Source organism: Epinephelus fuscoguttatus, linkage group LG15 (genome assembly GCF_011397635.1).
Source record: "Epinephelus fuscoguttatus linkage group LG15, E.fuscoguttatus.final_Chr_v1".
Classification (NCBI taxonomy): domain Eukaryota; kingdom Metazoa; phylum Chordata; class Actinopteri; order Perciformes; family Serranidae; genus Epinephelus; species Epinephelus fuscoguttatus.
This window is the reverse complement of record NC_064766.1, coordinates 38498492-38511211: the sequence shown is the minus strand read 5'-3', so window position 1 is coordinate 38511211 and position 12720 is coordinate 38498492. Positions and strand designations below refer to the sequence as shown.

The 12720-nt window shown below is 41.7% G+C and overlaps 1 protein-coding gene across 4 annotated transcripts in view; it reads right to left on the bottom strand.

Moving 5' to 3' along the window:
• mib1 (MIB E3 ubiquitin protein ligase 1) overlaps positions 1 to 10262 on the bottom strand; it is a 62049-nt gene extending 51787 nt beyond the window's left edge. For all 4 annotated transcript variants that reach the window (XM_049598477.1, XM_049598478.1, XM_049598479.1 and 1 more), the window contains exons 1-3: positions 9339 to 10262; positions 8326 to 8497; positions 3415 to 3544 (exon numbers count right to left, since the gene is read on the bottom strand). In XM_049598477.1, the coding sequence (XP_049454434.1) occupies positions 3415 to 3544; positions 8326 to 8497; positions 9339 to 9567 (531 nt within the window). In that variant the 5' untranslated portion in view covers positions 9568 to 10262. The remainder of the gene's footprint in view (positions 1 to 3414; positions 3545 to 8325; positions 8498 to 9338) is intronic.
• Positions 10263 to 12720: the final 2458 nt, after the last annotated feature.

Sequence of the window (12720 nt, the reverse complement as noted above, 5' to 3'; positions counted from 1 at the left end):
AGACAGATACACACACACACACACACACACACACACACACACACACACACACACACACACACACACACACACACACACAATCCTTCCCTGGCCTCTGCCTAGTAAAGGTAATAAGACAAGCACGACTCCTTCATAGAGGAGGAAAGGGCTAAAAAAGGAAAAGGGCTTCTTATGTTCCTCAGTCTATTTATGGTCGACTGGACCATTAATGAGTTAATAAATCTACAGTTCTAACCTTTGCTCCACTGAACCCCAGAACTTGTGCCTGCACATTAAGAAAATTAAGAATCAGTGAGAGCCAGTGTGAGTCTCTTTTGACTCTCTCACCTGCTGTTCCAGCATAAAGAGTTAATAAAAACCACCAAAAGCATCCCAACAAACACATGTGCCACTACTTTCCTTACACAGGGTTTTCTTGAGTTAGTACTTGCAATATTAGATTATGACTAACGCTGTACCTGACGTCTGTAGTGAGAACGAGCTCACAGCTTTTGGCTAAAAAAATTCAGGGCACTGTAAGCCAAGGCAAATGATGTGTTACAGGCATAAATAAGCAATGAGCTATGAATGGGGAACTGCAAAATCAATTCAAATCTGGAAGATAGGGTTGGGATTTTCACAAGACAATTCTCTCTCCATCACAAGCAGTGCAGCGCTTTCATCACACATTGAGAAAGTGTCAAGAGCGGAGCTGTACTGGAGTAAATTAATTCTTTAATTAAAAGCTGTGCCTTAAGTAAATACAGAAATCAAATCGTTAAATTATTTTCAGGCCCCTTACAGAGGTAATTGATTAATGGGCCTCGGGAGGTAATATTCATGCTAAACTAACGGAACATCTAAGCTGCAGGACATGCAATAGCAGTTTTCTGGAGAGCATATTGCTTACAGCATCATAAAACAGTAATGAGATATGCCATTAAATAACACAGCAAAATGAAGTCTTAAATTGCCTGGAGGGACTCTTAAATTGAATACTCTGGGGTCCGGACCAGAGTCAAAATACAAGCACTTTACAGCACATTTACAGTATAAATCTAAATAGACTGTGCTAAACAAATGCAACCTCATCAGACATTGTATTACCTTCTAATGATGTATTTAAGCCTGGAACAACCTGCAGCAAAGACGTCTGTTTATAGCCTCAGTAAAGATAAATTAGAATCTGTGGAATTAAACCAAGGAGGGAAGTTTTTCAGTGGCGCTACCAGTTCCTAGTTCTCATTTCTACACAAATTTACTTTAACATTTTGATAGTTTCCCAACACGCTGTGCATAAGTCAACCTCTCGTCAGCATGAGTTTAAAAGGATCCAACACATCAGCCTATATTTTCAATGACCCTTGATTAACTGGCTTTGACTGCTAAAGTTTATCAACTTATTTATTATTCTTCACTCAAAGGTATACTATGCAGAAACTGTCGGTTACTGCTTTTCAACAGTATCGCCAGCGAAAGTGAAACCCAAGATTTACTCTCATTTGCGTGATGTTTACCGTCTGGCATTTGGTCTTGCTGTTGTAGGCGCTCTTTCCAGTGTTACACAGTGTTCATACACCAATTATATCCCTTGCCCACCGCCCCCACCTTCTTCCTTTTTTTTTTTTTTTTTTTAAATCAATTAGTCGGGCGATGGAGGCTACAATTATAAACTGAAAGTGTCTGCTCTGTGCAGCAGCAGCAGCAGTCACAGCATAGAATAGAAGGATCTCACTTTTAAAGACAGTTTCCTAACAAGATGATGGCGCAGGATTTGGTGTCAAAGCAAAAAAATTAAAGTGCCTATTTTGCAACATTTTGGATTCAACCAAATAGGGAACCTAAGGAGTTGATGACAATGCTGAGAAACTGAAAGTGTGCAGCCTGTCGCCTGCCGCTCTTTATCTAACAATGACTACAGCTGCTACCTCTTGTTCCATTACTCCCTGAATACTTCAGGGATGACTGTTGTCTTGTTTTGTAGACGCGATTTCGATGAATGATATCACTAGTGCTAACCACACTGACAAACACTGCATTTCCTGTTATGACTCCATGTTTAAGAAATATGCTTTAAATGTGAAGCTACAACAGTAAGAAATGTGCATGTACATGTACAACGCTGGACAGATATTGAGATCTTTTGTTGTAAATTATCTGGTGTAATCAGTAACACAACAGTCTCAATGAGCTTATTAACCACTGGGAAAGTTTCCTCACCCTGGCACCCCCTCTAGCACTTGGTCGCTACCTTTGTATAAAGTCCCGACTTCACCTGTGCACTGTGCCCAGGCACATCCAGGCAGAGTCTCTACAGATAAATACACTGCCACACACCTCTACTGGGTCATAAGTGATTACTGAGAGGGATTACTTTTGTACAAGTCTTTCCATTGTTTTTTTAGGAAAATCCTGCATAGTATACCTTCAAGGAAAATTATGCTAATTATTTACTTTTCACTAAAATTTCTCACATTTCGACTCCTGCTACAAGTGGCTGATATCAACATATAACTGACAAAGTGATACGAGACGATACACTGATTTTAGTTATTGTTATATTCATTAAAGCTGATTGCAGATAAGTGATATATTTTGTATGAATGCTGCAGAACAATCTTACACTTTAGCTAGGACATAGTGCTGCGCACCCAGCTGGGCATCATACAACTTAACTGTGCCCTCCCGTGTCTGTAATATCCTTGCTACAAACACGTTGAGTCAGGCAGTACCCTTCCTGTTTTGGTTGAGGCTCCTGCGCATTTCAAATCAGATCATATCCTGGGATGCAAGTTTATTTTTTCCTCTCCAAGACTGTTCAGGGCAAGGGACCCTTGTTTTTGTCTTATATGCAGCCCTAAAGGGCGGTCACGCTCCATTCAGAAGCACACAAGTGGTGGTGGTGGGCTCTGTCAGGCTCACCAAGCCAGCCCTACCTCCAGGGATTTATTATGCACTTAACTGTGCAGCTCTCAACTGAGAACAAAAGGCTGAGTCTGCCTGCATTTTTGGAACTGAATCATCGAGTCATGTTCATTCAGCAAAAACTGGAGAGATGCCTCTACAATCATGATTTATTGGAGACAACCTTCTAGTTTGGTGCCTTGTCCACTGCGGAAAACTCTAAATGGCTGGAACTCAGAGAAGCTCTCAGGTGATGTGGAAATGTATTTGTAAAAAGAGAAAAGTGGACAGAGTGGCAAAGAGCACATGCTTTTCGCTATATGAGAAATAGTAAAGCCAAAAACCTTCTGGAGCCCTGGCTCAAGTGGGTGACTGGCTGCCAGACTTACTTTAGCCCGCACCTCACTGGCCTTAGTACTTACTTATCTCAACTCTGTATCGTACGTATTCACAGATCCAAACAGTTGGCTTAGGGAGCCAAAAAGGGGCAGAGTACATTTACAAGATTTGCTTTTGTGGCTGGCCACCTACCTTTCCTCTCCTCCCGTTGCCTCCATCTTGGTCTTCCCACTGCCAGTCCACTCCTCTCACCACCCGGCCACCAGTGAAGATCCCTCTGGCTGTGATTTTTTTTGACTTGCGACGTGACTCCAAAAGCACTCTGTTAAGGTAAAAACAGAGACAGTTATTTTTATCTGGGTTAAGCTCTCATCACTCATGCTGTGAAACTGTCAGAGTGTTCAACAGCAGGTGTTTACAGGGGCTCTGTTTACATGGATCATTTCACAGTTTTTTCAATTATTAGCAAATATGCACTGCAAAGGGGATGCCAGGGCCTCCCTCCTGCTACCTTGTGTCCTCAGCTGCCCTTCGCTGTGTGCCTACTGCTCTGGAGACGTGGTGTAAATTACTCTCAGGAAATGGGACATGGCTACAGATGAAAAATCTTACTGTGAGCACTTGGCCTTAACAGCACCTAATCTGCTCGATCAACCACACAGTCCCAGGCAATCTTCAACTGTCTCAATATTGAGCAACTAATGTTTGATGATAGCACAACAAATCAAACCAGGCACATTTGTCAGAGTTGTAAGCAACAAATCAACCCTTGACTTATCTTTTCTGTTCTTTGAAATCACAAAACACCATTTTGCAGTGGCCAGTGCTTTGGGGTGAGTTTTCTAAAGTTCAAAACGAATTGGGACTTTCTACTAGGGATGGGCACTTTAAGTACAACTTTCCAAGTATTTGAGTTCTCTATAATGATTTAATGCAAGTACTTAAATTAAGTACTTGCATTAAATCATTATAGAGAACTCAAATACTTGCAAAAAACTAATGTAAGAATAGGAATGAAAACTGACACAAGGTGAAAACATTGTGCAATTTGAAATCCATTTTTTTTAACAAACAGGCACCAATTAGCCTTAAACAATAGATTCAAAGTTGGCATGAAAAAAAAATAAAAATAAAAAAATCAGCAAACGTTCTACACAGGTTAGATGCAGCACTGAAGGACGGTCTCCATATTCTCCAGTCAGTTCATCATCTGCCCGGTTCCACCAACTAACACAGCTGCAACAGCTAACATCCAAGAACGATATGTTAAATGTTCCCAACAAACTCACACCAACACTTAAACAGCTGGACGCTGTCGTTAAACCAAAAAAAGTTAGCCATGTGATGCTAACAGTTAGCCCTGTTACTGTGTGTGTCTGTGTGTGCGTTCGTGAGTACAGGCGGACTCCTGGCAACTGTTCCCCGGTCCAAAGCTCACACTCCCACGGCAAGATAGTTTCATCATGAAATGAGAGAGCGACAGCAGGGCAGAGAGGGACTGAGCGAAGGAATACACTGCACACAGCTCTACAATAAAATGAGATCTCACCCATTTTAAACAGTAGGGCTGTGCGGTATACTGGTTTGTACTGAAAACCAGTATTTATTTTCGTTATGATATGAATTTTTCATATACCGCAATATCAGTGAATAGCCCAAACAACGTCCGGAACGTGTGGCGCGAAAGTGTTTCAGCGGGGATCCATTTCACCGCTGCACACCACAGGCGTGCTAGAGCCGGCGAGAGTGAGAGCATAGAGAAAAGTTCATAGGCAAGAATGGCTGCTGGAGAGAGTCCTAAAAGCGAAGCAACTGTACACGATGACCCAGAAGAACTCATACCAAAAAGAGCAGTGTTTCCCCTATATGCAACTAGCAGCGGCACACCGCCACTACTGAAATATGACCGCCACTGCTGATTTTTTCCCCCCATCTTAGCTCTTTAGAAACTACCGTAATATTATTTGGCGCTATGGACACTTCATATCCAGGCCTATAGAACAGGTCTACACCTTGTCCTTTTATTAAACAAACTAAATAGCCTTATGTTATTGATCTTATTTACATGACGACATGTCATTTCTGTCTCTACATGGTCACACGTTTACAATTCTCCTCTGCTCTCTGTAGTTTCGCCCCGATGCATGCGTGCACGCACACACACACACACACACACACACACACACACAGAGACAGGTGAGCACACTAGAGCGTGGCTTGGGCCGGATTTTCCTGACCGAAACCGACCCGAGTCCGAGACAATTACAACTGAGGGGCACTAATGGAGTGGAGCCAGTGTTGCATTCAGGCGTTGTCACGTAAATAACAAATTCCAGCACTTGAACAGGCCATAGCACAACACAGCAGTATGTCAAGTGGGCCAAACGCGAGCAAAATACCATCAAATAACGTGAAACCGATATGATTTTTTTTAAAAAATGTGATATGAAAATTTTGTCATACCGCCCAGCTCTATTAAATAGTAAGACATTTTTTATAAACGTCATGTTCACATGTGGGAGGTTGGGCTGAGATAACAATACGCTGACCGGGTACTGATGCTGAAATTGAGTACTTGAGTACTCATGTCCATCCCTACTTTCTACTGCCTCTAGGAATGGTATGTAATTAAATTAGAGGAACACATTGTGTGTCATTGAGAAGCAGGTGTCATGCCGTAACATTACGAATAACAATCACTTTTATAATAGCACAGCATTCACACCTCACTGACAGTTCCTTCCCTTTCCATCCATACCCAATCACAAATGCAAATGAAAAGCCAGAGGTTTAGCCGACAAATGCAATTGTTTGACATTTTGCTGTCACTTTAATGCTGTGAGCTGCAGTCTTAGCTCCCACTTAGCTACAAGCCAAACCAATGAAAAGGTAATAGCAATTAATAGCCGAGCTCTAACCATCAAACAAGTGTGAGCCATGATGGTAAACACGACAGCTGGATAGTGTAGATCTAACCAATGCAAACAGCTTGTGGCCTCTAACCACTCCCTCTTCGGCAGTTAGTGACAGAATCTAATGTGGTGTAACAAAACACTCCACTACGCTGTCGGAGCAGTTTGAGCTGGGGAGACCTCCAGCACCCATTGTGCATTATGCAATGTCTGTCTCGGGGGGGATGCAGTCGTATTCAGTTGAAAAGGCTGCCAGCTGTTGGGCCATGTGTTCACTTACTAAACTATGGCGTTTTGCTGAAATAGGCCTGAAATGGATGAAGCATCATCACAATACTGACAGTCCCTGCGATAACACAATCAAATGCAAGTTGTGGAATTTAGTGAGTGTGAAAACTCACTAACAGGTTCAAATAATGCATTTAAAGTCTTCAAATCAAATCAGTGGCTGGTTTTGATTTTTTGCAACAACACATGAGCTACATTAATCTATCCCTGTCTATGTAGAGCATCTTTGAACGCACTGAGTAAAACGGCATACAAAAATCTGACTTGATCTTGTCTGTACATGAATTAATTGGTAACAATCTTTCCACTTTCCACACACCACACCTAAAACATTGTTTCCACTAAAAACTTTCTGTATTTTTTTTTTATCACGAGACCTGAGGGTAGATGCACGTCACTACGAAGTACACACACAGTACCACACGTAGGATTAATGGTATTGTGCACAGATCTCTTGCCACTGATCACACCCTGGTTTTAAGTCTGCCCAAACTGTAAAAGCTTCTGTTACAACTTCCAACATCCTGACTAGAAAACTTAAACTAATCATATTTTTAGGCAGACTTTGAGTTAGTCAGCTTCTAGTAATGCTGGCTAATCTTGCTGACAGTGTCAACACTTCCTAACAAGGCTTTACGGCAAAACACCTTCACTCTAAAATGCAGTTATGCCAGATACATGCAGGAAGGAGTTCATATAAATGGCACTTTTATGCATCATTGAGACAAAGAGAAAACAAAGCGGCTCCCGCTGTGACAATGCCATTTGAGTGACAGAATGACTGGTAAAAGGGCAAACAGTGAAAAATAAAGCACTATTAAGCACAAGGGATTGCTGTAGCACCCTGCTGTGACTGAATGAAGGGAAACACTGGGCTGTACATGTCTAATGTTATTCATCACATTATTTTGATTTGTAACTTCAGAGACAGTTATTACACACATATAAGTCCTTTGTATTTAACAGTAAGCTGTCTGGCACAGTAATGTAATGACAAGGTTCCATCATCTCTGTTTTCTGCAGAGTCAAAACTTTAATTTCTTAAATTACAAAGTCAGCTGCAAAACAGACTTTTTAATCAATCTGCTCTTTATGTGTCATGCACCCTTTTGAAGACATAAATACGAAAACCAAAAAAAAAAAAAAAAAGTGGGAAATCTGCTCAGATAAATTCTATAAATGGGAAGCGCTGCATTAATATAATTTTAAAAAGGTACGACTGGATCTTAAAACGAAGCTGAGTTGTTGCCTGGCAACTGAGGGCTGGGAGCATGGAGATAGATTCTGTATGCCTGAGAGGCAGGGTGCACAAAAGACTTCTCAAATGTCACAAATGTCTTTCTCCTATCTGTGTGAATGATGTGCTCTAGTCTCGGTTCTTGTGTGTTTGTGTAGCCTGTCCTGATACCAGGTTCGGTGATGGAGAGGAGAGCATCGTGTGGCTCAGGCTCTGGCTGTTTGGCAACATCTAGAAGCTGCTTTACATCCTCCTCGATCCATCTTTTTCATGCACATTCAAGTCTATGTATCGTTTCTTCTAATAGATTGTCTATGTTTTAATTTTATTGTGTCGGTCTGTTCTGTACACACAACATCTACTGCATCCTGAGAGAGGGGATGGATTTTTGGGGAGTTATTTTTAATCCGAAGAAAGGATCGAAAAGTGCAGAGGATGTCGTATGCTATACAGACTGTAAAGCCCCTGAGGCAAATTTGTGATAATGGGCTACATAAATAAAACTGACTTGACTTGACACGCTCACATGCACAAAGCCTAACTAATGGAATAGGCCAGCCAATCACAATAAAGTGCAGAGGTTACCTGGACAATCTTGTGTCCATTTTATCATTGGCGGGTCTGAAGTGGGAGAAAATACTGGCAAATATGAGTGAGTTAACTAACCTCTCGCTGCCTGGGGTGGTGATCCTGTAAAACCGGTGTCTCAGGTGATGCTTGTCTCCATGGTAACAGGTTGTGCAAAGGTCGTAATTGGTGCACTCAGCACATTTCCAGCGAATACCAATGATGGGCTGTTGACGGCAGGTGTCACACATGGTTCCATCGTGCTTGATACCTGAGGAACAGCAGTACTGGTCAACATCAACAAACTTGGATATATATTAGTATATATTATGCAAAAAGAAAACACAAAACATGTTCTGTATGCAATCTGGACTCTATGTATTTGACAGACTTTTACATAATTGTGTGTACCATACCATATGTTACTTGTCTATATTCCCCATAACTTTTGGGAGTGCTATATTCACGCTCACACCATCTGACACTTGTTAATGTGAGAAGAGCTGAACACATTTTGGCGTTAATGGCTTTAATCAGTTACTTTTCAATGCTGATACTTAAGAATCATGAAAAGCACTCCTGAAAACACTCAACTGCTCCTCATCCCATGGCTGCATCACCAGGTGGATATGTAAGGAAGTGTTACCATGTTGGCATGTAATACTTTTCACAAATACAGAGAGATAAAGCTAGACAGTGTTGAAGTGGTCCTTTAAACATTTGTGTCTGTGGTTCTTCAGAGTACATCCTACTGATGCTCCTTTATATAATAAGAAAAGTGGGTTGTTTTTTTCTCTCGCTCTCTTAATGTGCAATTTGAAATCAAAGGCTATGTTGACGTATATTTGAAGCTGAGCATTGTATATCTTGTAGATCTCTAAGTGCTGTCTGTGACATCAATCTGTTCAGACAGGATGTATTCAAATACCAATGTTGCTTTGATGCAAATAGTCTGCGCTCAACACACATAATAGACCAGCAACACCTAGTTTGCTGCTTCCAACTATTATAAACACAGACTTTCTTCAACAGCCTGTTTTGAATAGCAGACACTTAGCGTCACTACTTAGTCTTAAAGTGCTGGTAAACAAAATCAACTGATGGAAAGTTACCTGTTGGGGCACTGTCTAGTATCCGCACGTCGTAAGCTCCAGAACAACGGTAATTAGCAGCCGTCCCATTATCCCAGACAACAACCACCTCCTCTGGACTTTCAAAACTCCTGACGGTGCCAACATGTCCCTCTCCACCATCCTGCTTCCCCCACTTCCAGTCAGGTCCGCGGACCACTCTCGCGCCGACTCCTTCCATCATCGCTCGGTTATTCCTGCCGGTAGTCATTTAAGAAAAACGACTCGCACTGCTGAAACAATTCCGTCAAGTTCGCAAGCTAGCAGCCTTTGCTAGCAGCCAATCGGTGCGCTGGTGGACAATTTCCCAATGCAAGTGCGAGCAAGTCCAAACAGGAAAGAGGCTGGAACAATCCACAAAGCTAGCCTGCTAGCTAAGTAGCTAAGTTAGCTACCTAAGGAGGCTGTTAGACCCTCTTGCTGAAACTATTCCCACAAGCTAACGTTAACTGCAAGCCCGTGCTTTCTCAGTGTTGCATCTGAGAATGAGAAACTAATTACCCTAAAAGCCTATTAAGTAGCCATGTTGCTAGCTTAGCCAGATTTGAGTACACAGCAAGCTGGCTGTCTCTCTCCTCCACTCCACACACAAGAATGCCACCTCTTCAACTTAGCAAGCTAGCGAGCCGAGTTGCTAGCTATCGCAATGCTAGCAAGATAAACCTCTCCTGGCTAGCAAGTCCCTTCCGTTGAGGTAAATGTAGTCCTTTTGGATGCTGCTTATCCTTTTTGATGTTGTCCGTTGCGCCGATAATCCATCCAAGATGTTTCCTTTGTCAGCCAGAGATGGTTCCCTGGAGTCAACTCAGAATAAACGCGTCGCCATTATTGTCAATCATCGTTCAGACCTCAGACGAGCAACAACTAGCTACGGAGGTAAACGACAAAGCCCGAAGATGCGTGGCTTGGAAAACAAGCACGAGTCTGGGCCCACGGCGCGCGTGCGCATCTGCCGAGTGTAAGCCCAGTCCAGCTGTGTTGGAAGAAAAACACAATATCAGTATTTTAGATACTAATTAATGATGTAGATACACACAGATATATTTTTAAATTCTCTAATAAACTGGTTCCTAATCATAACAATAATTTAAACTTACCCACCTTTTATAAATGTCTTAATTTGCACTGTTAAACACAATTAAACAATCAGTTTATTTTGTGGAACAAAGGTTAAATTGTCTACATTATTTACATAGAAAATGTACATGTATTTTGTCCAGGCATAGGGACATAGGCTACACTATATAAACCAACACTGATTAACTAATTAATACTTTATACATGAGAATAAATTCACCTCTGCATATGAATGCATACACCTACTAGAGATATTGCCTATACAGCTTATACTGCACACAGATTTATTGTGGTATCATTACAGCTGTCGGAGCTGATGGAGGCTGACATTAATTCAGATACTCATCTTTAAATAAAATCCAGCCCACAGAGAAGAAACAGGAGCAGCATGAGTGTGTCAAAGGCCATCAGCTGCTATTAGTAAAGACAATATGTGTTTTCTTTTTTAAAGGCAATGTAATGAATCATACTTGATATAGTTATTAACTGTTTTTCATACCTTAACTGGCATACTGAATGTTCTTTTTTATTATTTACTAATTGATCTGTCTGTGATTTTTCCAGTGGCACAACAAGACAAAAACAAATGTAAGCTACAGATGCATTACTCAGTGAAGACCGTTAAGTCCATTAATAAATACTTAAGGGATGCTGCAATGATTTATAGCCACTGACCCCAAAGTCAAGAAGATGAGACAAACAAGGCCACTTGTATTTATAGTAAACAAGTAGATACGGGTTCAACCTCAACCGAATGAGGCCATGGGTGAAACACATTGTTTGTAACATTTCAAAGAAGACTACATTAAAAGAAGAAGCAACTCAGCCCTAGTGTGTGCAGTGTATCTGCTCATTTACTATCAGTCTGATGTTTCCTGCCATCACCTGCAACTTATAAGGACTGCCAGCACTGTGTACGGGGCATGTGCTTTTGAACAAGGCTGCTTGTATGTTCATCTAGAATCAAATTGTGCAAGATTGTATTGATCGTCTCCTCACAATTCAAATGTTAACTCCATTTAAATGTTTTCAAGTGCAGTTTGGTCATGGGGCCATGCACAGCTGTTGAGCCAGAGTTAGATATATAGATAATTTGCATCTGTGGTAATATCAGACTTGCCAGATAGCCTACTGCACATGCTTTACAAGGTTAGGGTAGACTAGTTCTGAAATCAGACTGCAGTAGTGTTGTGTGGACTTGTATTAGCATCGACCAGGGGTGTCAAATGTAAGGCTCGGGGGCCAGAACCGGCCCGCCTAAGTGTCCAGTGACCTCGCACACCTAATAGTGATGCACTTGTGGAGGCTTAGAGGTGCCAGGTTTCAGGAGTAAATTAAACATTGAGTAGCTTTCTTCTTGTATGCTGCTTCAGTGGCCTTTTACAGCTTGGTGTGGTGATGTCAGGAGTACTACACAGGAGTGGAAATGTACAGAAAAATACACATGTAATGACAGTGAGCAGTCTGACGACATCACAGGCAGTTTGTCATCTGTTTTGTACACTGATTAGCATCATTAAAATGTACTTTTTTTTAACAAAAAAGGAGGAAAATGGAAGTGTTTGTTATTTATAGGATATTATGCAGTGGGTTTACTGGTCCAGACCAACTGCGATCAAATCAGATTGTATGTGGCCTGTAAACTAGAATAAATTAATTAATTCTGTGCATTTTGTAAGCATTAAATAGAAATCCACTTGGTAAAATGCTCCATCTAAGTCCAATATGAAATGAAATTTTTAAAAAAGGGGGTAAACATAGATTTTAACTCATGGGCCTTTCTACAAGATGAAGCCCGTGATTGGGGAATGAGAGGCTACAGGTGTTGCCTTTAGGCGCCTTTCATTTCTGTTTATAATGTGCTTTATTGGTGCATACAGTACTAACAAACACAATCCCAGTTAATTAAATTACCACAGTCTAATTGCCACATGGTGAACCTAGTGTTTGGGCCCCCTGTGGGTCTGCAGCCCCTGGGGCAATTGCCTGCTCTTCCTGGCTTTGAATGCAATTTTTCCAGTGGACTACCACCGTGATTATCTTTCAGAAAGCTGGATGTTTCCAATGATGCTCATGCTGTCATTGCAAATATCTATTTAATTGTCTCTTGGCTGAGTTACATGCCACTGAAGGGGATGATGGCTCCCAGGCTCATGATGCTGAAACTGCAGCTCCGCACTTCATACCTGTGGCCTACAGGGGGCGATAGCCGGACTGACTGACTGAGCGGCTCCATTGATAGCTGGTCAAAGAGCGCCACCGCTCGCTGACACACACACACACACAC